General features: G+C 38.2%; 3 protein-coding genes across 6 annotated transcripts; 2 read left to right on the top strand and 1 right to left on the bottom strand.

Moving 5' to 3' along the window:
- The first annotated feature begins 154 nt into the window (after nt 1–154).
- LOC137712912 (pentatricopeptide repeat-containing protein At1g74850, chloroplastic) lies at nt 155–4,526 on the top strand. Its single transcript, XM_068452113.1, has 4 exons — nt 155–2,134; nt 2,694–3,008; nt 3,086–3,193; nt 3,802–4,526. Exons 1-4 carry the CDS (start codon nt 276–278, stop codon nt 4,139–4,141), a joined length of 2,622 nt encoding a protein of 873 aa, XP_068308214.1. The 5' UTR covers nt 155–275; the 3' UTR covers nt 4,142–4,526.
- A 7,396-nt stretch (nt 4,527–11,922) lies between these two features.
- Nucleotides 11,923–13,874, top strand: LOC137713017 (transcription factor MYB1R1-like). Its single transcript, XM_068452245.1, has 3 exons — nt 11,923–12,311; nt 12,628–12,836; nt 13,313–13,874. Exons 1-3 carry the CDS (start codon nt 12,050–12,052, stop codon nt 13,748–13,750), a joined length of 909 nt encoding a protein of 302 aa, XP_068308346.1. The 5' UTR covers nt 11,923–12,049; the 3' UTR covers nt 13,751–13,874.
- Nucleotides 13,875–16,151: 2,277 nt separating this feature from the next.
- Nucleotides 16,152–26,393, bottom strand: LOC137712984 (transportin MOS14-like). 4 transcript variants are annotated; one of them, XM_068452206.1, is made up of 26 exons: nt 26,198–26,393; nt 25,134–25,211; nt 24,904–24,966; nt 24,668–24,715; nt 24,436–24,582; nt 23,957–24,088; nt 23,806–23,846; nt 22,809–22,900; nt 21,868–21,995; nt 21,640–21,715; nt 21,389–21,509; nt 21,208–21,307; nt 20,649–20,730; nt 20,138–20,211; nt 19,750–19,866; nt 19,565–19,616; nt 19,281–19,436; nt 19,046–19,169; nt 18,872–18,953; nt 18,628–18,791; nt 18,476–18,530; nt 18,040–18,159; nt 17,841–17,933; nt 17,610–17,755; nt 16,973–17,150; nt 16,152–16,854 (listed from the first exon to the last, which is right to left on the bottom strand). In XM_068452206.1, exons 1-26 carry the CDS (start codon nt 26,318–26,320, stop codon nt 16,576–16,578), a joined length of 2,871 nt encoding a protein of 956 aa, XP_068308307.1. In that variant the 5' UTR covers nt 26,321–26,393; the 3' UTR covers nt 16,152–16,575. The 4 variants fall into 4 exon arrangements, with proteins under 4 accessions (XP_068308307.1, XP_068308306.1, XP_068308309.1 ...); XM_068452205.1 differs by having other exon boundaries at nt 20,138–20,220; XM_068452208.1 differs by lacking the exon at nt 26,198–26,393 and having other exon boundaries at nt 20,138–20,220; nt 23,957–24,063; nt 24,900–24,966; nt 25,134–25,192.
- Nucleotides 26,394–27,614: the final 1,221 nt, after the last annotated feature.

The following is a 27,614-nucleotide window of genomic DNA, read 5'->3' on the forward strand; positions in this document are numbered from 1 at the left end:
ACGACAGTTGGGTTGGGTGGCGGCGATTGCGGGCCTGCTTACTTACTTACTGTGGGCACGGTTCGGGTGGATAACCGGTTATAATTGGACCCGACCCACCACTCTACACGCCTTCTTCCCCCTGTTATCCACAACCGCTTCCACGTGTCCTTCTTCAAGCTCAGTCTTCTCCCACCCGCTCTCCCCTTCTGTTATCTACTGTAACTTTCTCGAGAATTTCACAGAGAAAATCCAATCCGAAGCTCCGAGAGGCTCATGCGAGCCTACTTACCGAAATGTCCTTCTCCCCCACGCTCTCCATTTCCAGCTCTTCGCCTCTCTCCACCTCAATTTCCAAAATTAACCCCAAGTCCCACCACCTCACCGTTCTCACCAACTCATCAACCCACCGGAGATTCCTCTCCGGCCGCACGACCTTCCTCTCCGGCGACTGCCGGCTGGAGTTCTCGGCCAGGGCGAAGCCGAAGGACCTCATCCTCGGGAACCCGTCGGTGACGGTGGAGAAGGGGAAGTACAGCTACGACGTCGAAACCCTAATCAACAAGCTCAGCAGCCTCCCTCCGCGCGGCAGCATCGCCCGGTGCCTCGACATCTTCAAGAACAAGCTGTCACTAAACGACTTCGCTTTGGTGTTCAAGGAGTTCGCGGCGCGCGGCGATTGGCAGCGGTCGCTTCGCCTCTTCAAGTATATGCAGCGTCAGATATGGTGCAAGCCGAACGAGCACATATACACGATAATGATCAGCTTGCTCGGCCGCGAGGGGCTGCTGGATAAGTGCGCCGAGGTGTTCGACGAAATGCCTAGCCAGGGCGTGGTCCGCAGCGTCTTCAGCTACACCGCATTGATCAATGCCTACGGGCGTAACGGTCAGTATGAAACATCCCTTGAATTTCTTGATCGAATGAAGAAAGATAAGGTTCCGCCGAGTATTTTGACTTACAATACTGTGCTCAATGCCTGTGCTAGAGGTGGGCTGGATTGGGAAGGGTTATTAGGATTGTTTGCCGAAATGCGGCACGAAGGAATACAGCCTGACCTTGTTACTTATAATACTTTGCTTAGTGCTTGTGCTGGTAGAGGGTTAGGCGATGAGGCAGAGATGGTGTTCAGGACTATGAATGAGGGTGGGATTGTTCCAGATATGACCACGTATCGTTACCTTGTTGAAACTTTTGGTAAATTGGACAAGCTCGAGAAAGTCTCGGAGCTTCTTAAAGAGATGGAAGCTGGAGGGAATTTGCCTGATATTACGTCGTATAATGTGTTACTGGAGGCATATGCTGAATTGGGGTCGATTAGAGAGTCAATGGGTGTGTTTAGGCAGATGCAGGCTGCGGGGTGTATGCCGAATGCTGCTACTTATAGTATTTTGCTGAATTTGTATGGGAGGCATGGAAGGTATGATGATGTTCGAGAGCTTTTTCTTGAGATGAAGGTGAGCAATACGGAGCCAGATGCAGCTACATATAACATTCTTATACAGGTGTTTGGGGAGGGTGGGTATTTTAAGGAAGTAGTGACTTTGTTTCATGATATGGTGGAGGAGAAAATCGAGCCGAATATGGAGACGTATGAAGGGTTGATATATGCTTGTGGAAAGGGAGGACTCCATGAGGATTCCAAGAAAATTTTACATCACATGCACGAGAATGGAATAGTGCCTAGTACCAAGGCTTATACAGGGGTTATTGAAGCATATGGGCAAGCGGCATTGTATGACGAAGCTCTTGTTGCCTTCAACACAATGAATGAAGTGGGAAGCAAACCATCCGTTGAAAGCTACAACTCACTGATATATGCATTTGCAAGAGGCGGACTATACAGGGAGACTGAAGCAGTCTTGTTAATAATGGGCAAGGCTGGTGTTGCCCGGAATGTCCATACAGTCAATGGCATGATAGAAGCTTTTAGGCAAGGAGGTCAATTTGAAGAAGCTATCAAGGCATACGTTGAGATGGAAAAGACAAGATGCGATCCCGATGAGTGGACACTTGAGGCAGTTTTAAGCGTTTACTGCGTTGCAGGTCTTGTTAATGAGTGTGAGGAGCACTTCCAAGAGATTAAAGCCTCAGGAATATTACCCAGTGTCATGTGCTACTGCATGATGCTTGCTGTTTATGCAAGGAGTGACAGGTCAGTATTCACTCAATAGTTTCACAATTTTTTTGCTTTCATTTGTTATAGTAAGCCATCAATTTTTAAGCTAATGGTTACGCTTACAATTATCCAACATCATATGTTCCCTGGAGCACATAAGATATGTATTTGCTAAGAGGAGTGGCAATGAAGGATTTAGGATTACTGAGCTTCAGTAACTAACCTACCAGTCTTATTATGTTCATAAATTCTTAATTTGTGTTACATTAGTATCGTAACATCTGTCTTCCTAAACTCTTAATTCTTAAAAAGTCCATGTTATATTAGTTGCTTGCACTGCTCCAGACAGTACATACTCTCTATCACAGAATCCAACAACTAAGAGAACTGGCAATAAATATGTGTAGTATGGCCTCTGCCACCTTAAAGATGTACCCGTCATTCTCCATTCACTACATTGTTTATCTTATAGCCTTTAGCAATTGGTCACAGGAGAACTTCAAAACAAGGGTACTTTGATTACTCTTGAAGCTTTCATGAGTATCATTGGTCCATGGGATTTTGAAAGTTTTGAAAGTCTTCTTCTTGCTTTCAGGTGGGATGATGCCAATGTGTTGCTGAATGAGATGCTTACAAACAGGGCATCGAATATTCATCAAGTGATTGGGCAGATGATCAAGGGAGATTATGATGATGACTCTAACTGGCAGATGGTAGAGTATGTTTTTGACAAATTAAAATCCGAAGGATGTGGCTTGGGAATGAGGTTCTACAACACGCTACTAGAAGCACTTTGGTGGTTGGGTCAGAAACAAAGAGCTGTGCGAGTTCTTAATGAAGCAACACAGCGGGGGCTTTTTCCTGAACTTTTTCGTAAAAATAAACTTGTGGTGTCTGTTGATGTGCACAGGTATTTGGAGAATTTGTTTCTTTCTAGCCATGTTCTTTCTCAGCTTTATTTCAATCTTGACGTTGGCCATTTTGCAGAATGTGGCAAGGCGGTGCATATACAGCAATGTCAGTTTGGCTAAACAATATGTATGAGATGTTCCTCAATGGCGAGGATCTACCCCATCTTGCAACTGTTGTTGTAGTGTAAGCTGCTCTTTTCATTCTACATTTCTTTTCTGATGTTCTTGTTCTGAAAGCCTCTTGATTAAATAGTAGGGTTTATATGGTCTGGGTATGCTAGGATTTATGTAAAAATTACGTATTCCCAGTTTCTCGTTGTTAGGTCTATTGTTGAATACTGCATATATCGCTGCTTGTGTGCATTTGAGGATATTGATGATGTGCTGTTACTCCTTAACAAAAAAAATTCCGCTTTGACTTTAACATAACAAGCATGAGAAATAAAAGTTAAAACTCGAAACATAATCTATACATGGGCAAGTCTGACGAATGTTTTTTCTTTCAGCAAAATAGGCTATACTTAAACATGCCATTAGGTGTCATTTGGCGTATTCTTAAACTTGCATAAATACAGCTATTTTATATTGCATTAGAACTCACAGATCAAAGTCTTTTGTTGGGGACGGATACAAAAGGGGGAAAACAAAAGGAGAAAAAAGCACGAAATGCTATTTTTAAAATTACGACACATTACATTCCAGAAATAGAATTTGAAGTGTTTCTAACGCTGTTATTGGTATTGCATTCATCAACTTGTCTGACTGCGGTTGATCTGTTTGTTTATCTATCAGACGAGGGAAGATGGAGAAAAGCTCAATAACACAAGATCTACCGATCGCAAAGTCTGCTTATACATTTCTGCAGGATAATCTGCCAGCTTCCTTTTCTTTCCCAAAATGGAACAATGGTCGAATTCTCTGTCAGCGCCCTCAGCTCAAGCGGATCCTATCAAGCATCGAACCATCCACAGATGAGTCCGAAAGGAATAATATTATCACGTTAAGTAACTCCCCGTTTCCTCCTCCCGGAACAAAGACATCCTCCAGTGCTGTCAATAGCGGATGGTATAATGATGCCGGTTCTGATGAAAGAATTAGGACAAGAACGGAGGTTTTGACAAGCATGGTTTAAACACACACTAGATATATCCGTCACTTAGAAGGGTTCGAAAGTTTTTGCTCACTTATTTCCCAAGTCAGTGGAAGAATGGGAATGCTGCTGCTCCAGTTTTGTGGAGAATGATTTTCGGGTCATTACCAATACAAGTGTTGGCTAATAGCTTGCCGGAGAAGGCAGCTTCGGTCGCACTGCAAAAAGCTCTGTTCGACGTTGTTTGCAGCTTTTTTTTGGGAAGGCGTCGAGGATGGTGGTTTTGTAGCCGTAGGTTATTCTTTTTCATGTGTAAATGGACGTTAGAATTTTGCGTCGAAATATTTGTAGACGAGTTAACAGATTTGCTTTTGGTTCACAAAGTAAATGACCTTCAAATGCTTATGTATTAAAGGGTGTTCATGCATCTATTTCTGGGGAGTCTTGAATTATTGATCTTAACAAACGAAAAACATAAATTGGGACCGTTTGAAATGCTTTATCAAAAAGCACTTTGGCTCAAAAACGTTTTACCAAAAGCTCTTCTATAGCACATCAAAAGTTATAATAAAAATGCAAGTTCTTATTGAAAGAAGCACGAGGCTGATTCATCTCTCTCTTTGGAGACTTATAGACATCTATCTCGGTTTCTCCATCATTTTCTTTGAGACTAAGAAGACACTCATGGGAATACAAAGAGATATCACATGGTCCCAACAGTACGCCATATACCTACCTGCTAGGATTGAGATTCTTTCCGGATATCAAATTCCGAACCCTAGAGATTGGGCAATTCCGACAGTTCAATATAAATCACGCAGTTTCATTAGTATATTCTCACTGACCCACCACACACACATAATCTGTCTCGAACGCCGAAGTATCTCTCTCTTGAATAGTTAGAATTGCTCAATCCTTGAGCTCAAGAGCGTGAGATCCGAAGAGGATCTCAAGGGTTGAAGTGATAAAGTACCAAGAAAAGATGGACATTGCCGTATTGATTCAAATAATAAAAGCAAAAGCGGATTTAAATTCAACCACGTTTATCTAAAAGCCATAAAGTTAAAAAAAAAAGGTCCCAAGTTAGACGTAGAGACACTTGCTTCCGTTGGAAGTGCTTTCTTTGATGGGAACCCTCACTTGCTGCCTGACATTTTTAATCCATGGGCTCTAGAGCTGGAGATCCGAAGAGGATCTCAAGGTTGAAGTGATAGAGTACCAAAAAAAGAGAGACATTGTTGTATCAATGAGAATAATAAAAGCAAACGCAGATTTAAATTCAACCACGCTTATCTAAAAGCCATAAAGTCAAAAAAGTTATGTCCAAGTTAGAAGTAGAGACATTTGCTTCCATTGGAAGTGCTTTCTTTGATGGGATCCATCACTTGCTACCTGGCATTTTTAACCAATTCCCCTTTTATTCCAAAATAAGCAGTTGAGGTGATGGCTTCTAATTTCATCCAATGATACATCCTTATGTAACGCGTGAAGGAAAATTCTGTCGTATAACATTACACATTGTAAAATGTAAATATTAGTTTGTTTTAACTATTGTTATCAGAAATAGCCTTCAACATATATACCGATACTAAATAGATAAGGAGGGCATTGTGCACCATTTGAGTGCATGTGTGGAATTAAAATTTAACATGAGATCGTCTTTGGATCTCTACCTCTATAGCAGATAGACTCAAAAATTCGGATCATTCAATTTAAATTTTGCAACCTCCATTGTTTATTTAACATACCCATCTTACACACAAACCCACACCCTCATCTCTTCATCTCTCTCGAATGATCCAGATTTCCGAGTCCATCTACTCCCAAGATAGAGATCCAAAGAATGAGGCCAAGAAGAAGAAGATAGAGTGCAGCAAATAGATGATGGAGCCCCACAAAAACCTTATCTTTGGTGTTATCCTAGCTGCTCACAGAAGCACTATTACCCCACTATCAAAGTGATTAGTTTATCTATACATATAATATATATAAATGCATATGCATCTATATATGAAATCAACACTAAAGGTGAACAGTGTTTTTGGTATCACCAAACTTCAACAAAAAAAATTTGAACAAAAATGTCTGCAAGACAAAAGAATTTTAAAAGCATCCCAAAATAATGTATCAAATAATGTAAGGGTATTTTCGTCGTTTTAACAATGTTTTTGAAATAATTAATTATTTTTGTACTTTTACTTGTTTATTAGTACCTCACAATAGGCTAGTAATAATGTGATTCAAGCAGCTGTTCATTCAATATTATTTTCTCTAGTTTTAAATACATTCAAAACATCTTAAGAGGCGTGTAATGCCAGTTATAAAAAAAAGTCTTTCACACGCAGATAATAATGTGATTAAATTAGTTGTCAAATGATTGGTTTTTTTTTTTTTTTTTTTTTTAATTTTACAAACGATATTATCTACACTAAGGGAGAGGGGATGAGCTTAACCTCACAATGAAAATAATGTGATTCAATCAATTGTTTATTAAATATTATTTTCTCTATTCTTAATGTAACTTTATAGAGACCGATTTTATTATGTGGATTTAACTGCTTTAATTGGTTTATGAAAGATTTTTTCTAGTATGATCTAAGATTATTCATTTACTTTATCAATTTACTCATATAAATATATTTAAAACGTGTAAATCGCACGTAACATGCTGTGATTCAAAAAATACATTATACGTGTTCATGAAAGCTAGTATATAATAAAGTGTACGAGCTTAAGTGACACACCCCGACCGAGATCGGAGCGTGCTGGCCGTCACACAAAGGTGACGTAGCCAAGTGCACGTGCGGAAGCTAAAGTAGTAATATGAAAGTACGAATAATTAAAAACTAGCATACAAGTACTAGAATGAGTGCTAGTTAGTGCGATACAAATTCAGAGCAGGTCTATAGCAGTCCAATTAAAACAACAACGGTAGTACGCCCGAAGGCGACCCTACGATGTGGAGTGTCTGTCAGAACGCCGAAAAGCTCACAAGGGAAACCACCGCAACGGCTAAGCAACTAGAACCTGGAGAGGCGCAAAACAAAAGCGTGAGTGGGCAAAAACAAAGCTCTTTGAAAACCATTTCATAAAATACTTTCTAACCCCTCGCCGTAAAACCTGTATACTTCCCAGAAAATAAACATATGTACGTATGTGTAAACATGCAAAACATGCTCAAGGGTATGCCAATCATGCTCAAGATATGCCATGCCAAAATTTCAAAGTGATATGCAAGTGCCCAGGTGTAACCATATCAATATCATGTAATCAGGCAGCCGGAGTCACCTACGTGACCTGTACGGCTACATCTAGAGCTCAAATCTCAATCTCAATATCTAAACCTGCCCACGAGTCGGAACCACCTAAAGTGGTCTGTACGACAAGCCTGGGTGTAACATATATATACGCTCTAGTGCTACGATCACGTGAAGGCTGTGCGAATAATCGCGGGTCACCTACGAGTCGGAACCACCTATCGTGGTCTGTACGACAGGCCTATGCACCTAGCTTGGATCCAAGCTGAGCGTATGGTGCGGGAGGTGAACAACACGTGAAGGACTGTGCCCTACTCTGGGCGGGAGCACTAACACCGGGGGTGCAGGTTATGAGCTCTCTAAGCATCTCTAACCACTATTTAATGCAATCGTTAAATAACGCTTACCTGGCACTTACCTATGCCTCCACAGCACCCACATATAAATATGTATATGCATGCCACTACTAATGAATGTGATGATGCATAAACGTTAATAATAACATGCATGGCATAAGGCAAATAACCCTTTTAAATCAATTTCTGGGAATATAAATGTATATAGGTATATACGGAAAACAAAAGCCCACTCACTGGTATGTAGAAGGGTCGTAGCCCCCCTGTCTCGCGTGTGCACGCTCGTCCTCTGGGTACGTGTCACCTAAATGCGAAACAACTATAAAAACGTTAACTTTAAAGCACATAACCCGTTTCTCGTAATAACTTCTCATACATTGCTCAAAATGGACAAATGAATATATCAACGTGCTCTACACAACCTCAGGATCACAACCATATTTTTAAAATAATTTTTGGACCCCGCACGCGCCCCCACGCGCCAGCACAGGCACGGACCTACGCGCCCCCCACGCGCGGCCACGTGCCAGGCACACTGACGGTGTCAACAGACGCCGTCAGGAATATTCCGTTAAACTGACGGAATATTCCGTCAAATCTAACCGGATACCGTCACTGCCGTTAGGAATATTCCGTCAAACTTGACGGAATATTCCCCTTTCTTCTCCGGCCTACCCTCGCCGGACTCCGGTCGCCGGAAACTGGGAAAAACTTTAAACTAACTATTCTCCTTCGTTTCTCAACCGTTTTCTATGATTCTTGGACCAAAAGAAAGCCCTAAACTAGTAGAATCACGTTGGACCACTTTTAAAGGCTAAAAGTTACGAAATCTTACCTGTGCAAACAACCAAAACCGGCCAACTTCGAGTAGGACGATCCCGACGTCCAATTTCGTCCAACGAAGCACTCCGAGGCTCCTTGGGACACCACCAAGCTACCTACGAGCTTAGAAATCCCAAAAACTCAACGTATAAATTTTGCATGAACAGTACATAAATCGGGGCTTGTGAATTCGACGTGAAAACGTTGAGGTTCCTACCTGAAAATGGTATGGTTGTGCTCGCCTCGACCTCACGAGTTGAATGGTGTCCTTAGTTTCCTCGATCTGTCACGGTTTGAGGGGTATATGTGTTGGTCCGTACGTTTTTAGGAAGAAGAAGAAGGGTAGAGGACTCGGGAGAGAGAGAAGACAGAGGGAGAGAGAGAAGGATAGTGTCTGTGTGTGTGTGGGAGTGTGTGAGGTTCCAAACACATGCCACAACACAACAAACAACCAAAACGTGACGAAAGCACACTAGGGGTAAAATTGTAATTTCATACGTACATTTCGGTATTTCCGGGACGGGATGTCACATTAAGGGATAACGAAAAAAAATCTACCCCTTATTTTCAATGGACTAAAAGCGAATATGCCAACTAGAAGGTCCATATAGCATCTCTTAATATTTTAATTAACTTTATAATACATCCAAGATATATAAGTTAAATAATCATAGATTGATAACTACTATAAGCATAAAGATTAGCATTGAGCTGGTTTAATTAATAACTAATTGCAATTTGCAAGTAAGTTAAGATTTGGAAAGTGGGGTGTCACTCCTTCGGGTTATTGAATTAATACTCCGTCACTTAAAGCACTAAATTTTAATTTTTAATCTAATAGATGTTCTATTTTTGTTTTGACAACCATTGAATTTGACCTAAAAGTTTTAAGTTACAACAAACTTACAGAGTAATATAAAATTTTAGTTCATTTTGAGATTGCTTTTCAACAATAACATTGAATAATACGAGAAATATTGATTGAGATTAAGAATAAGTAATTAAAAAAATCTGTCATTTTGACTACCTTGAACTCATTTGGTAGTTGTTTTTAAAATAACTGAAAGCACTTGTGAAAATATTTTTGGAATTAATTCTCAATAAAAATGCAAGTGAACGTTACGGAAGAATGATATAACTGAAACTTCTTGCAAAAAATAATTAAATTGCTTTGAAAACCCAAAAGACTTTCTCTAAAAATACTTTTAGTCATTTAAAAAGTACTTACAAACGAACCTATAATATCGTGACAACTCTATTGTGCATGAGTGTGAGGTTTAGGATGTGGATAATTAAAAATGTAATTATTTGTGTTATCTCCACTGCTTTGGATAACAAGTTGCGTTCGACCGGATAAAGAAAAGGGGTGCAGAAAGCATATAATATTTTGTGACAGCTGGTGGTTGAGTGGGGTCCCATTGCCGAGTGAGGATTCTGGTCAGATTCTTTTTGTGAGAATTCTGAAAATATTTCAATCACATCCGTTCATTATATATTGTATGATTAATTTTTGTCAAGTAATGTTTATATTCAATTTTAAATAAAAAATTTACAATAATTTTTTATTGAACGATATACGATGAACGGATGTGATTGGATGATTCCTAAAATCCTCACAAAGAGAATCATGCGAGGATCCTTCGGGCTCATTGCCTCTCTCTAGTAATTTCTTATTCCCTTTTTAACTTTTTCTAATTTTTAATAGCTAGGGTGGCAAGTAACCCATATGGCATTAGATGATTCGGATTGTGAAAGAAATCCAATGAAATGTGGAATCTTTGTGTACAAATTTATCACCAAGCAACATTTGGTTGTCACGTCCCTTCCATCCCATTTTCATGTATATAATATTATCCATAACTGTTTGGAAAAATCGCGATCACGTTTTTCAGATAATAAAATGAATAAATATTAACTCACATCAAACGACGTAGCTAGAATTTTGATAATTTGACAAAAGATTGAGATGGTGATCAGTTAAAAATAAGAGCATTATATATTGAAGGGCAATAGTTAGTCATACAAATATCCTCATGTTTCATGTGACTAAGTTTCTTTCTTGGTTCATTTTAACATTGTAAGATAAATGCTAATATTCCTAATTATAATATGGTCTATTAATTCTCAAAATTATCATCACTAACACTACGCATATCCACTTACTAATGTTGAAATGCACGAGTCAATAATTCCTAATTTTTCAAATATTAGATTACAAAATACAACGTCAGAGCTAGATAAGATACATGTGTTAATAGACTTAAAAACATAGAAAGCCAAAATAACTCCAACTCCATACTATATAAGCAGTGTTTAAATATCAATATGCATGTTTATAAAAACGTCGAGGAATATACTAGTATTAATACATGTTGCCGTTGATGAAAATTATGAAAATTTACAATAGATGGATATATCAATTTATTGAGATTTAATCGAAATTAAAGAAATATTAAAAAAAAAAATTAAAAGTTCGAAATCTGATGCTCATGAATTAATTAAAAATGTGCAAGGAAGGAGAAAAGTGTGGATGCGGAGGTGGAGGTGGAAAGCATTACGAGGGCTATAGGCTATAGCCAATGAAGTTGGCACGGTATGTTCGCTTTTGTTCGTAAGGAGGGCAATCAAGGGGCGCATTCCGAGGCGTTTATTAAAAAAATAGAGGTTCTTTTAGTTGGGATCATATTAGTCCCGAATTCTTCTTTAATATATTAGTGGAAGACGGAAATATTTCAATTAGAATAAAGTAAAGTTTATCTCTAGACAAATACGAAAAAAAAAAAAAGTTGGTTCAAATAATTAAGAGTAATTTGTAACAATAGACTTTCAATTTTAATCAAATTAAATCGATGATCTTTTAATTAAAAATTCATTATCATTGGTCTCTCAACTCATCAAAATATGTAGTTATAGTCATTTTCATCAACTTCGTCAAAATTTGTCAGAATAAGTTATGTTGGAAGGACCATTGCTACAATTAGGGTCCCTCAACTCATCAAAACATGTAACTATGGTCATTTTCGTCAACTTCGTCATAATTTTGTCAAAACGAGTTATTTTGAGATGACAATTGCTACAATTATGGTTAAAGTTGAGGGATCATTGCTCGAATTAGGTTAAAATTGAGGGACCATTTCTCTAGTTTGATTAAAATTGAGGGACCAATGATAATTGATTTTTAGTTAAGAGACCATAGTTGCACGTTTTGATGAGTTGAGAGATCAAATGATAATGAATTTTTAGTTGATGAACTATTTCTCTAATTGAGTTAAAATTAAGTAACTGTAGCTGCAATTTACTCAATAAGTAAAGATGTCCGTTCGACGATCCACATGGTGCCACCTCATCCCCGTCGGCTCCCACGTATATAGATAAACCTTTCCCGCACATAACTCTTCGCTCCATCATTTTTATTCGCTCTCTTTTTCTTCTCCGAATCGTACGGCCCCAGATCCATCGTCGCCGAAGAAACAGAGACTGATCGACCGGAAACGTCGTCGTCGCGGTCGGTGAAGATGTCGTCCGGCACGTGCTCCACCGTCGAGCCCGCGGGCGCGGGAGAGATCATGCTGTTCGGCGTGCGCTTGGTGATCGATTCCATGAGGAAGAGCGTCAGTTTGAACAATCTCTCGCAGTACGAGCAGCCTCAGGAGGCCGCCTCTAACAACGGCAATAACGGCACCGCCACCGGAAAGGATGACGCGGCGCCCGGTTACGCCTCCGAGAACGACGTCGTTCACAATTCTGGCGGGAATCGCGAGCGCGAACGCAAGCGAGGTCAGTCTCTCTATCCTTCTCCCCGAAATCTCGGATCAGTGATTCTAAACTCATCAATCATTCAGTCAATTATATTTGTTGTATTGGATTCATAAAAAACTGGAACAAATTTGAGCAGTGTTTTGGTCGTCGGTAACAAAATTTGCGTTTTTTGTACATAACATTTGAATTTTGCATGTTCTAAATTAATCAAATTGCTAATTTTGTTTATCTGTGTTAATCGATCATTTTCGATATCGGAAAAAGAAGAACTTTCACCAGAATTTAGTTAATTTTGGTTGAAGAATGTGTATTTATTGTATATTGTTGTGATCAGGGGTTCCATGGACGGAGGAAGAGCACAAGCTTTTCTTGTTTGGATTGCAGAAAGTAGGGAAAGGAGATTGGAGAGGGATCTCAAGAAACTTCGTGAAGACTCGCACCCCGACTCAGGTTGCCAGCCACGCACAGAAATACTTTCTGCGCCGGAGCAACCTCAATCGCCGGCGCCGCAGGTCTAGCCTCTTCGACATCACCACTGATACGGTAACGATTTAATACCCTCTAGTTCTATAACAATTTAATCCAATTCAATTCATGTATTTTGAGTTTTGATGGAGCTTAATATGTTCATATGGATCTTAAAAGTAGTTGGTTTGCAGTCATTTGAATTGGCGGACCTTGTTTACAAGTGCTTTAGTGAATAAAATGGGTATGCGATTTCTGAAATTTCGATGCGATTTTCTCCCTGATGAGTTTCTAGTGTGAGCATAAGATTATTTACATTTTGGCAGTTCAAGATTCGGATTGCTTTTGCTAGCTCAACAAAGTTAAGAAAACGAAATCAGATTGTGGATTTGTTATTCTGCTGAGTGGATGATATAATTTCGTTTGTCTAACTAGTGTGACAGAATTGTGCTAATTACAAATTGGCGATATCTGGAGTTGTTTTCAACAGTTTTTCACCACCACCAAAGGAAAAAGTAAGCTTATCATGATAACTTCTTTTTCTTGTGTGTTAGGTCGCTCCAACTCCAATGGTTGAAGAGCAAGTACAGCATCAAGATAACATATCTCAGTCTCAGTTGCATCCGTTGCCACCCCCGCCACCATCCGAGTCTCGCAATGCTGGTGGTTTTTCGATGGTGCCAAATTTTCCAAGGACTGTAGGTCCAGCTGTCTTGCCAGTTCACATTGAGAACCCAATGGGAAATCTAGCTCTTCGACAAGCAAATCCCGAGAATAGTACTTCGGCCAAGCTCGTCCATCCAGTTGCCCTTCATTTGGCCCCTCATGCAACCGCAATATCTGACCTAAACTTGAACTCAACAACGGACACATCGACCCTAACTCTCAACCTCTCCTTGTCAGTGGACTCGAGGGAACCGTCGTCAAGGCATTCGGCTTTCCAGACAATGCCAGGATTCAGCAACGGGGATAGCATGATCAGTGTCGCTTGAGAGTGTCGATTTGGGGGAATGGTTTATAATTTAGGCATGGTAAATTAGGTGACTGAACTGTTTTTCTTCTTCTAGATTGTTGTACAGACCCTTCAAGATAATATTATGTCCTTTTCTTGCTGTTTTTCTGCTTTTATTATTCAGATTCTTGGTTTCATTTGGGTGTTTTGGTTACTGGTGTGTTGGTCCCCTCCCCTTGCTGGGACCTTGTCTAACTAGTGGCTTTCATAGCTTTTTAAGGTGGGGAAAAAAAAATCTGAAGTTGGGTTTTGGAAAGCATTGTTTGGTATACCAAGTGTTTTAATATAGGTGGTTGGATATTTAAATTTTTTTAGCTTGTATTATGATACCTAGTGTATTGAGTCGCACCAAAAATTTTCTCCTCCGGCACCCCATGGTGATGTCACCAAAGCGTATTGGACTCACGGGGATGTCACTGCATCGAGAACAACTTACGTAGTATAGGTATACTGTCTCTCCGGTGTTGTATGTCAACGAAATAGGAATTATATGGACAAAAATTTATACGTCTTGTACAGGATGTCACTATGGTGATGTACCCCTACTATGTAAGTCGTTTATCATAGCGTTATGAACTAGTATAAAAACGTGTCTTAACAATCACGTGCTAATGATACAACATTTGTCTAGTATAACATTCGTTTGGGATACTGCCACATCGTTCCGTCTCATGTAGGTCTTTCTTCGTGAGTGGAGAGCATTCTCTTATCCCTTACTTATTTTGGATGGACAAATTTAATTTTGCGATTGTGGATTGAATGTGGCATGGCTGTCAATAATGGATGATGGTGGTTGTGTATGGAAACGTGCATGCGACATTGGCGAATGCCTTATCAAAACGAAATGTCTCAGATGAATTCAAGGTGTCAACTTTAATGAGTTAGGTCGGCTTTTGGCACCATTGGATTAGGCAGAAAAATGGTTGCTTTCACCGCCACCGTTTGAATAGGCGGAAAGCACTTTTTCGAATGCTTTTAAAACGTTTCTATCAAATTTTAATAAAAATAACTGAAAATGTTTTTGAATTTTAAAACTACTTTTTATTCTTGATGCTATATGGAGAAGCATTTCCAAGTGTCTCGAGGATTATTTTGATAATAATCCTCGTGAATTCGTAATATTGATACATAATTCGTTTGGAAATATTTTTAAAATGAATAAAAGCGCTTTTAATTAAAATTTGAAACCAATTCTTATTAAAAATTCAAGTAGATATTGAAAAGCACTACAAGTGCTTCCTGCAAAAGCAAATATCTGGTGCTTCCTTCAAAAAATATTTAAAGTGCTTTTAGGACCCAAAATCCATTTTACCAAAAACACTTTAATTTTCAATCACTTTAAAAGCAATTTCAAACGAGCCCAAACATATTTTATTTTTTCGGGTCAAAAAACGGATTCACTGTGACCAGAATTCATGGTATCCACCGAAGAATTTGATATCAAGTGTCCTTTCCTCAAACCATAAGGACTATTGAAAGTGGAATAAAATGTGCATGTTAAACACACTCTGAAAGTCAAAACTTCCACCGAGTTTTCCTTCCTGTCCTTTGACTCTCCAGTTTTCCGCTTTCGAGCAGAGCCTTCAGGTCGGTTTATACAGACGAAGGCCGCGGTTTAGGTGCCACGAAAGTATATCCCCGGAAGTGCTCACCCGCGGTCGGTGTCGGAGCGGGTGAGTCGTCCAGAGTCATTGCAGTCCGGCACCGGTCAAAGTTGGGAGCACTTCTCTGGCCTCCAACTTCTTCCAGTTGATCGATCGAATAATGGATCAATGCTCAAGAGCCTACAAGTATACACAATGAAATTCACATAGAACGGTTCACAGGGTAAGCAGTCAAAGGCAGTCACTAAATTTCTAACTACATATAATTTCAAAAGGAAACGCCTCGTTTCGCGTCTCTACTCGGATAAGATTAGATAACTCACTAGATTCAATATTCATCAAATGAAAATATGGACTAGCCGTGAAGCAGACTCCCTTACAATTGTAACAATTCTACCGTTTTTCTCGGGATTCGAAGGGCTAAGTTTCCTTAACAACTAATGCATCTATTACATTTAACTGGGACGAACTTTCGAAGTGGCATTCATTTCTTTGTTCAATACACGAGTTATCCGATCCAATCCTAAACACCAAACAAGGCCATAAAGACTGAGATTTAAAATCCCAGCAAGTTTTTTCTAGCAATTTTCAATTTAAATTCACTAAAATAAATTAAAAGAAAATAAAAATCACAAAAAAAGTACTGCAAGTTTTTTCTAGCAATTTAAATTGACAAATGATGTGGAACATGAACGATTCAACGGTCTAGATCACAACATATGAATCAAAGAAAGCTTTCAATATAATTTGTTCCTTTTTCAAAGCATCGGAAACCAATTGAAAAAACCTCCGGAACCTAAACAATGCAACTGTTTGGATTACAATATACTGAAGCTTTCAATATAATTTGTACAACCACTGACCACCGCCGCCACCACCACCACAGCTTCCGATATCTCACGACATGAAAGGACGGAATACTCCTAAAGAATGCCTAAATTTTTCTTTCCTTCAGTAATCTACAACTCTATACCCATGCCATCCTACCCCAAAAAATGACAATGCCAAGGAAACCAACCACTCATACAGAAACCGGCCGCTCTCTTCGATCCATGTGTAGGGCATTGAATCTCCTTAAAAATTGGAGAATCAAAGTAAAACACTGAAACAATATGAGAAAAATACACAGTAGACAACTCATTTTACCGTCGACAGGCAAGGCATTGGCAAAATGGCCACTCTAGGACGACTAATCTCTCCTTCACGATACAGGTGCTATGCTCAACTCAAGTGGCCTCAATGATTGTTGAACAATCTCCGTAACTGTTCTATTACGGCGGCAAACATCCGATAGGTCCTCAATTGGAACAGATAGAGCATTAAAGTTAGACCCAGACGCAGCATCTGACAATGCTTTCAAGAATCTCGAACGCTCAACTTCTGTCACAGCCGTCAAAGGAATTAAAGAAACACTCTCCTTGGCCCACTCTACTGACTGTGGCCCATAAGCTCGAGATAAAGATAGTAGTGTGTAGGTTACCTGTACGATGGGAAAGCACAGTGAAATTCCAGACATGTATCGAAACACATACGATCAATACTCATGCAGTTAACAGTGAGCGTAACAGTCGATGTTGATAATACAAGTGAAAAATTACCAGTTCTAGTCGGGAGCTTGGCAGTGCTCCTGTTAGTGAAGCAATTAAGATTCTTGTGATGCTGGACCCTCGAGGAATAATGACAGAATTCCTGATTGGTAAGTATTGTTTTCTCTCGGCAGAGTTTGCAAGATCAAATATATCGGATAAAAACGTTAATATTGACTTTGATGCCTCTCTGCAAAGAAGAGAATGAAAAGGTAAATAGCCATGCTCAACCAAAAAGATAATTGATATCAAACACGGAAAGAAAATGTCTCTGACGTTTAAGGACATAGTAACACCATGTACCAAAGATCACTTGATACATGCAGAATCAGAAATCTAACAAGGCTAAGTAGGAAGCTTCGACAGAGAAAAACTTCTAAATAAATAACAACAAACTTGAGATACAAAAACGGGAAGGCAAAGTTGTTGTGAAACAACAATAATTTCTTCAAAAAAGATCTCAGACTCAACTGCAACCAGATATTTAACTGAACATGGTAAAAACTAATTTTACTGAAAAAGTTGAGGTTGAGTTGAAATTACTACACATACAGTGATCTCTTGGAAATTGTTTGAATTTTCAAACTTCTATTTACATGGAGAGAGAGAGAGAGAGAGAGAGAGAGAGAGAGAGAGAGAGAGAGAGTACCTGTGCTGCACTGTAATCCCAATCAGCGAGCAATCTACTAATGATGGAAATACAGCAGATGGAATAAATAATTGAGGACAATAGCGAATGCATCTTGATGCCAACAGAAAACAATCATCTGCTATATCAGGTCTTGCAGTAAATTCCTGCAATATTTGTGCAAGTTAACTACAAGAAAGATAATATTTGAAAGAAAAAACAATTGCAGGCTCCAGCTCAATGAAAACTTACCTGAATGCTAGTGAGAAGATGTGTGGTGTGCACAAAAAGTGCTTCAATCAAACTTTTCAAATAATTTGCACAAGATGGGTCAGAACCAAATATCTGCAGCATAAGAAGCAACAAATGCACCAATTTTAATTTAAAAAAAAACAACAAAAAAGAAAAGGAAACAAAAATTCAGGTTTTTGGGTTTTAGCGGATGGCTTGCCTTTATAACTTCACTAGATAAATAGAGGAAGCATGGTTGGTGATGCTGTTGATATAAACCTTGAATCTCCTCCAGCATTGCTCCAATTGTAAATTTCATGTACCTTCCAGAAGTCCTCACCTATAGAAGGACAATGAGTAAGACAAGAAAGATTTCAATAATACACTACCAGACAATCAAATTAATATGGCTCACACAAGCCGCTAATGATAGAAAAAAGGGACACTCTCTAGATTAACTCTTCATCACATCATGTAAGGCAATGGAAAAAATTTTAAAGACCCACACACGAGGCGGCAGGCAAAAAGACAGGTACCATAGTTGAATCACATAACGCAATGCATTCAATGTATACAGTAGCAGGCAAAAATTCAAGTCTACAATAGCTTTAGTGAATTAAGTTTTAACATTTTAGAAGCTGGATCAATGAACTCACAGCATATTTGCAAGCTCGGCACAGAGACTCCATTGTCGGCATATCCCAAGCACGACTTCACCATAAACATTCAAAACATGCATAAGAATAAATAGAGATTAAGATATCAATACTGTAATGTGTTACACTACTAGGAATGTAGAAATACTTACATATCAAATATGGCTTTAAAAAGTGGCCATAGTCTTTGAATTGCATCTGCCACAGCTTCTGCATGATTCACATACCTAACGATGTATCCAAATCGATCGATGTGAACGGTTAAATCACGAGCAGGTTTGCTATTTAGCGTGTCTGGGCCTTGGCGGACAGCTTCCTGGTTATTGACAGCAGTAAATCAGCATATCACCAACACAAGGATTCATACGTAGATTTCCTTCTAAAACTGAAACACACCTGTAAAGGAGTAACAACAGGCAAGCACAAGGCCTCCAAAGCCCTCTTAGCTTGATCTGGGGGAAGTTCAGTAATGACCTTGCTGCATGCGATAGTCAAATAGACACTTGGATCAGCTGTATCATGCAAAACTACATAGATCATGCAACATTGGACGATGCAAAAAATAGTTACCTTAAGGCTTCAACTAGATGTAGTGAATCATCAGCAGAGACCTTAAAACTGCCTTCACCATTCACTGCCCTATGGTATATATGGAAGAGTCCATCCAAACATCCAGAGAGCTTTAACCGGCAATCTGCATCCAAATATAAAGCATCCATAGAGATAGAATTATCAACTATGAGGCTGACTAGGTTAGACAAAAAACTAGGGAAATTTTTTCTATTGGACTTATTCGATTTAGTACCATCACAAATCTGTCTAAATGCTACAGCTGCAGCTGCTGCAGAATCTTCAGATATACCCATGCCACTCATGAGGATATGTAGAACTGAAGGCAGTATGGACAGTCCGCCGGATGCAGCATCAAGCCACTTTGAATATGCTCCAATAGTTAAGCAAACTGCAACACTCTCCACGTGCAGGTAAAATGAATTTAGCACACCATATTAGACAGACTGGTGAAATATAACTTCTATAAAACATAACCACTCACGACAGATGGGACTATAACTAATAAAAATACATTACCTGTCTGAAGTAGTTGAGGATGCTGAGGTAGTTTTAGCAGCCTATCCATAACCTGTGCACATCAAAGAAAGCAAAATAGAAGTGAGTTTATGAGATCATAACTTTGGCATTAATTCAGTTTCAACTTCTATAGGACAATGGTGAAACTAGAAAAGATGTAGACATGAATTTGCACAACATCATACCTTGGGCATTACTTCAGCTTCTACTGTTGAAACATAAGTTGATATAGCCCGGATGCCGAACAAAGCAGCTTCCGCTGGGCGCCATTCACTTTGCTCATTGTGACAGCAAGCTGCAGCCTTAATAAAATGAAAATATCATGTCCAAAATGTAGCAGAAAAATAAAAAACGAATCTTACACAAAGAAACTAAAACAGCTAAAGCAGTAAAGGACCACTACGTCAGAGAGAAGACTAAGCATTCTTCAATGTATTAAATATTTTCCAAACATACCAGTTCTTTACAAGTTAATAAAATTTCAATGAACCCACATATAATTGATGTTTCAACAGAATATTTAATGAACTTTACATAAAATTGGAGTTACAATTAGAAAAAATCAAAACACACCTCATCAAGCTTCATGTAAAGAATTCTAAGTGTTGCATCACCCCCTAAAACTGATGCTGCATCAATTAAGACATCTGCAACAGCTGGGAACAATACAGATTCAGTCATGCTACATTCGAGGTCTCATCAAGAAGAGTATGAATGTGGAAGAGGCAAATAAACTGACATTCACATAAAATTAAAATTTAATATAAACAAAAACAAAAGACCAACTTTCTAGTGGGACTGTGATCTCCAACACCAGTGGTTTGGAAGAGGTTCAACATGAACATGCCTTTAATATATTTATAAGAAATTCACACATGGATGCACATTTTATCGGCTAGAAGTTGCCTTGCTTAAGGTTCCCAACAACAAAAATATATACTGCTATCCGATGCAAAATTAGGCAAGAAGTTGTGTTGCTTTCTATGCACTTCAATAATGAGAACAACTGCATAAAACTTTAGGCCAATTTTTTAGGGAAACTATAAGACAATGTCACACACCAAACAGAACAACTAGGAATTACCATATCTAGTCTGCTTAAACTCCTTAAGATCTTCATATGAAAGGTCCCGATAATCTTGAGGATATTGAATCCGAAAGCTTACCTGTCAATAGTTTCAGTTTCTCAAAGTTTAGTACAATAAAAGAATGTCAAAATGCATGTAATGTGGTATTTCATTAAGTTGAAGCTCAGTTTTAGGATAATTGACCATTTTCCCATAATGTACTTTTTATGATATATGAGAATCTTAATTCTCCAATATCTGCACACCCATTTAATTTATGTGACAAACGGTAATCACCCTGTATCAGATAATCATTTCTTTGGAGAACCACTAAGCAGAACACAGATACAAATATCAACACTAAAGAACAAATGTGGTTCTCTTTAGATGAATCCTAGGTTAACAAACTAAACTATTAGCTTGGTAAAATCACTTAATTATCATGAGAACAATTCAACACATAGTGGTATCATTACATTCAGAAAACAACACACATTACATTCAGATATTATCAATAGGTGTTTGAAACTAATGCCACAAATTACAATTTTAAAGCTTCTAAGAAAAAGAACTTACTAAGGATACAAGTGACTCATAAGCTGGACGAAAAACTTGCAGCCTTCTATTTCTCTCAGCTTCAATGGAAGATTCATTCACAAACGAAATATACGATTCCCTGGAAGGTTAGAGTTCTTATATTGAATGTCTTTTTAGTTTTAGACACAACCAAGTAGACTGTGATTCTAAAATGACTCACCTTCTGGTCAAGTTTACCTGGAGACTCTGCCAAAAGTTGAATGTCATGGAAGCAATATAGTACTCTGGGTGTGAAGCAACTTCCAATAATGCATGTACAATCAACATTGATTCATGTGAGCCTGAAGAAAAGATGTTATCAACCAAAAAGAAACAGATCAGACAAAGTTCAAAAAATTCAGGGCTCATAAGAGACGAAAAACATCCAACAATTCCTCGGAGAAGTTTTTGATAGCTGCTAAATATGTATACCAGTTGCAATAAGTTCAACATATGAATCACCCATGTCCGAAAATAAGCGAGCAATGGCCTTCACATCTTCCTCATCCTGAAAACAAGAATCGAGATAGGGGCAAAATAACCATCAATGAAGTTACTATTTTGCACTTAATTTTAATGATTAAGGGGTTGTTTGTTGAGCCTTATTTGTATTTTGTAGGTAAAAAAACACTTTTTAACCCAACTCCACACATGAAATACCTTTGAAGAATCTCTTAGCTGTCCCTTAAGATTCATTACTTGAGGGACAAGCACTTGAATTAAGGGCATCTGCACAGAAACACCACCAGAGCTTCCAGCTGCTGTATAGTGTATCAATTCAGATATAACTGCAATGAAAAAGAAACCAAGAGGGGAAGCAAAATAAGAAAATCCACCCGAGGGTAAGGCAGAAATTGATGAACACACACAGTAACTGAATAAAATTTACAATATGGCTTTGACAGAGAAGCAATGTGAAGGACATAAACTAGAGAGCTGAGTTAACAGATTTCGATACTACACCATCCATGCAGAGACAAATGCTAAAACATTGACAAGAAATAATTTGACGATAATATTGAACTGAATGTCAGAACATAACAAGGATTATAGACGACTTAAAAAGAAACATCGTTAAGCACATTCTATTCAAGGAAATGTAATATATTTACAATAGTACTTTCAGTCCCATATTTGCCACATCTTTGATGTAAGAAAATTTAACATGCAATCAGAACAATGCCCATTACTAACATTCTGCATTACCTACAAATTGATTGGCAACTTTCTAGATAATACCTACTTCAAAAAATTGACATACTAAGCAACAAAAAAATTCAAACTACCCTTTTAAATATCTTTAGATATAGAACCTCCAAATGTTGAAATTGAAACACTTTACAGAGCCAAATCGATCCAAAAAAAGTCTGTTGGAAGTTCTACCACGAAATTTACACCTCAACAAATTATAGAACTACATCATAAAAAAGAACTATAACACTATTAAAAAAAGAGCAAGATGTTATGAAAGCATATTCAAAATTCAAACAAGTTGGATTTATTGGGTGCTTGTATCACTGCTATAAAATTGTCATAGTAAAACAAGCTGAAAACACAAAAGTATCATACAGTTTTCATCAGCTTATCAAACTTGTTTTTACCATTTACTGCGGCCTCTGAAAGTAGCTCAGAATTCAAGCTTGAGAGGGCTGTGAGCACCAATGGATGGGATGCAAGCACAGATCCAGGGATCCTGAAACCCACAATAGTTCATTTAAGTACCATGAATTTCTATCAGTCACCCTGTAAGAGGAGAAGTCATACCACAACACAAGATGAAATTTGGGACTATCATATCAACAGCCACAAACTATACCAATTTTATAAGAACAACAATTACACTGATGTGACATGTGTAGATCTATGGATATTGAAGAACAGGCTTCAACTATAACAAGCATTGCATAAATCTCAACTTGCAAAATGTACTGCAGTATGTGCCACTACAAAAATGATTTCCAATTTCAGTATTATAACCAACACGTGCAGGGAAGTACAATGCATGTTTGATACCATATGGAAATAAGCGCACACATGCAAGAACTTGAAAGGACTTCTTCTCAAGTTTAATGCCTGAATTGTACAACCAATTATGCACTCATATACACTAGAAGGATGTAATATATGATCCACAAATTGGCTATTGGTGAATCCACAGATTCAAGGCACTCCACATACAAATGCCCACAGTAAAACTTCACATCGCAGATCATTGAGGTATATTCAAGTGAGATCTTTGTAATAAGGCAGTAAGATCCTAGCAAGTGATCTTTTCCATGGAAGAGACCTCCAACCTCCACATTACAAGACGTTTGGAATCATCTCTCCAAACAACCGCTCAAACCAAAATTGTTTTGTCACTTGGGTGTCACTGTGATGCCTTAATTAATATTCCAATAGACTATACAGCCTCTAGACACGACTCCTATAGGAAACCACATTATCTCAGATATGCAAAGCCTTGATATGTTAAAAATGACAAAGCTCTAACATATCTAATTACATTCCTTACACAAAAGGTTATATATCTATATATGTTATACATACACATATATAAAAGGCGGGAGAGAGAGAGAGAGTGAGAGAGAGAGTTCATACCCATGCTTCAGTCGAAGCCAAGAAGCAAATGCCTCAAGAACCTGAAAAACCAACCAGCAAAACGATTAAAAAAAGGCACTCTACCAGCCATTAGAAGCAAGTCTCAAATATCAGCAAAGTGTAACTTATACAATTCTGAATAAATAATTACCTGCTCCTTAAGCTCATTAATATTCAAACAGGCTGTCAGGATGTTTAGAGCAATCTCCATTTGTGAAGTAAGCTCTTTTTCAAATTGGCGGCGTCTTTCCGGGCGAGCTGCAATTTTGTAATTGAATACTTCCTGATTTTAAATCCCAGAAGAAAACAAACATGGTGAAAAGGTAGGCATCTGTCAATCAACTAAAGTTTTAAGAAAACATACATTGTTTGGACTAATATATGAGACCACTACATGAATTCTCCCCAGCAAAAAGTAATGAAAAGACAGAAGAGCATGATGCTGAACATCATAGGAATCATTACGAAGGGAACGGTATGCTTTAGAAAGGACATCCATTATTTCTGGAAGTGTACAAAACACTTTCATCATATTACACACAGAAGGTTTAAATCAGCCTTGTCACACACGGTTGCACACTACAGTGCAAATATAAAGTCAGCAAGCATCATATTTATACAGTTATATACCTCAGGCAAAACTGTTAGTAACTCCAAAAATCCTGGTATAAACTCTGGATGCAAATTCATCTCCTCACGAAGCCACTTCACAATACCACCATCCCCCCAATCTTCAGTGCTAACATGTACAGCCAAAGCAGCCACAGCAATGCTAATCTACAAAGACAGATAGTTGAGCTTAATATCCTCTTGGGATCATAAAATCTGATGAAACAGCATCAGAGAGAGTTCTAGATGGTACCTGAGTTCTGACTTTAGGGGGGCCTTTGTGGAATTTTCTCAATAAGTTCTGCATTCAAAACATTTGAAACTTTCAATACTGTAAACAAACAATTGAACCATTTTTCATATAGATAAAACAGGTCCATGACACCGACAAAAGACACAATCGAACCATTCTTCATATAGACAAGCAATCAAACCATAGCTTACTCAATTCTCACTGAAATTGTCAATGGATAGTGGATACTCACTCACATTTAACGAATCACGTAATGGGCAAAAAGCTTCAGACTGTAGTTCTTCAAAATCTTGTTGTACCTAGACACGATACAAAATGAACTAAGAATCTATACATACGCAACCAATACAACATAAACAAGGTGTACACATTTTGAACATAAGATCTTTTAAGCATCTATGGAAACAGGACCCAATAAAGCATGTGCATGAACATTGACAGGCAACTCTAAGGAGAAGAGAAATACCTTGCTTCTAAGGGTCTGCGAACAAAATATTAAAGTTTCTAGATTGCTAGTTGCATCATGAAGCAAGTTATCAGCAACCTAAGAAAAAGAAGCACAGTAATGTTCAGAAAACTCAACAGTAGCAAATTCAGCTAACAAAACCCATATACAAAAAAATAAAAAATAAAGAGAATAAATTCAACTTTTGTTTTGGCCTCAAGTAATTAATTCAACTTAGAGAGCAAAATTTCGTATAATCTAACAGGTACAAGGATAGAATTGAAACACCAATAACCATTAAAACAGTAATTTGTGCAAGAAACTTTACATGGAAACCACAAAATTAAAAGAAAATAAGGACTTAGGGAAATAAATTTAATATATCTAGTTGCATAAAAGAAAAAAAGACTAAACTGCTGGTTTACCTTTACCCTCATATACAAAAAGTGAAAATTTTGAAAGAGATATTTATCATTGATTAAGAAAAAGGTTAAGGGTATAGATTTAAAGCTTACTAGCTGTGTACAATAAATGATCAGTTCACTGTTCAAATATACTTGTAAACTCACATCATCTTTGTTTCTTAAGCTCAGTATTTGAGTATATTTCGTTTTACGTTGTTCTCAGGCTCATAGATGAGCTTCCCATTATAGATATAAAGAGATGCCACAACCAAAATCGATCGATTCTGCAAGGTAAAACCTTTCGGATCAAAATTTTCTCACAAACCAACGAGAGCAACAAATTGCTTCCCTCTCGCATATTAAAAATGAAATACATAAGAAAATAAGTAATGCTTCTGACCCAAAGCATACCCCTCAACTCAGATGATTGACCAAAACCCTAAAATTGAACTCATTTAATTCAAATGGAACGAACTAGGGATTCCAAACTACTCAAAATCCAATCCCATCACGAGTGACAAAAACACCAAACTAATCACAGAAATTCCAGCATATACTAAGCGAAAATCGAAACGAGAACCGAACATCAAACTCTCACAAGCTACAGCCACCGATCAAAAACTTCAAAAAGCCGAAAGGAGAATTCAAATCAACAAAAACAGAAAGTGAACGGAAAAGCACCTGCCAGGCGTCGAGCGTCCGCTGGAAGTCCTGCAGCCAGCGATCGGCCTGCAGGCGGACGCCGTCGTCGGGGTGATGGTAGAGTGCGTTGAGGGCGTCTTTCACTGTGTTCTGGAGCTCCATGGTTCGTCGTCGCACCTGCTCTCCGAGCTCCCTCTTCGCACTTGTTCGATTCGTTCCTCTTTCTTGTCTTTTTTCTACCCCCCCAAAAAAAGTGAGAAGTCGAGGGGTTTTTTGGAGCTGCCTTGGCCGTCGGATCTGCGTGCCGATGTTTGACTCTTGGTCAATACGATTAATCGGGTAGAGGGCTGTGTGTGTAAATATGTGTTTTTTGGGTCAATTTGTGTAAATATATTATTAGCTTGTTTGAATTAAAAGAGATGTTTGGTCGATGGGGACACGTGTCGCGTGATTCGGATGTAACTAGGAGATCAAGATCCTCTCCTGATCTAAGGATGAGGATCTTCCTGACCAATAAGTGTGGGCAGTTGGATGAAAATCCAACGGCTACAAGCAGGGGGTTCCTTTAAAGTTATAATAATTATAACCGTTGGATTTTCATCCAACGGCCCACATTTCTTGATCAGGAGGATCATCATCCTTAGATCAGGAGAGGATCCTGATCCGTAACTAAGTGATCGGATTTGGGTCCCATTGGTCAGATCACAGATTGGTCCATGTGAAAAATCAACAACAATAATCAAACTTTATTCCACTAAATTCCTCAATGGTTTAGAACCGAACAACAACCAAACCGCACCAGTTTGAATATTTTGCGGTGGCTAAAAACGAACATAAAATTGCTCATCAAATATTATAATATATTGTTATTTCTCTTTCTTGTAAATAAAAAATTGTATGTTCGGATATCATTAATGGTATTTAAAACCTAAAACTCAAGAAACCTAAACGTAGTTGAGTTGGTTCGAGTTGTATATTATTTTTATGCATTCGAATATTCATTTGTCTCAATAGACTCATCTATTAGTAACATCTAAGTAATAATATCCTACCTTTGCTAAAGGGTCACAAAACAATATTTTAGGAGAAATTTTTCTATATGGTTGTCTGTATGCTACACCTTTTATATAGGTGAGACCACGAGGACGAAATTATGTGCTTAAATTAACGAGGAGATTCCTAGTTTGTGAATACGGACGATGGCGAAAACGTAATTTACTTAAATATAACAAAAAAAAAATTAAATGCATTCGATCACATAAAATGCATGAATGATTGTCTCCAATGCGTTTTGTATGAAATTTTAGAAGAATTTCTGTAAAATTATATGTGCAAAACAATAATCTTTTTTTTAGTAAAATAGTTTTTAATAGCAGTAGGCCTGTTTGCTGAGGAGGAGGCCCAATATGTGACTCAGGTCAGGCCTTCTCTGCTACAGTCTTTTTGGGCTTCGGCT

The sequence above is a fragment of the Pyrus communis genome, chromosome 13 (assembly GCF_963583255.1).
Source record: "Pyrus communis chromosome 13, drPyrComm1.1, whole genome shotgun sequence".
NCBI classification, from domain to species: domain Eukaryota; kingdom Viridiplantae; phylum Streptophyta; class Magnoliopsida; order Rosales; family Rosaceae; genus Pyrus; species Pyrus communis.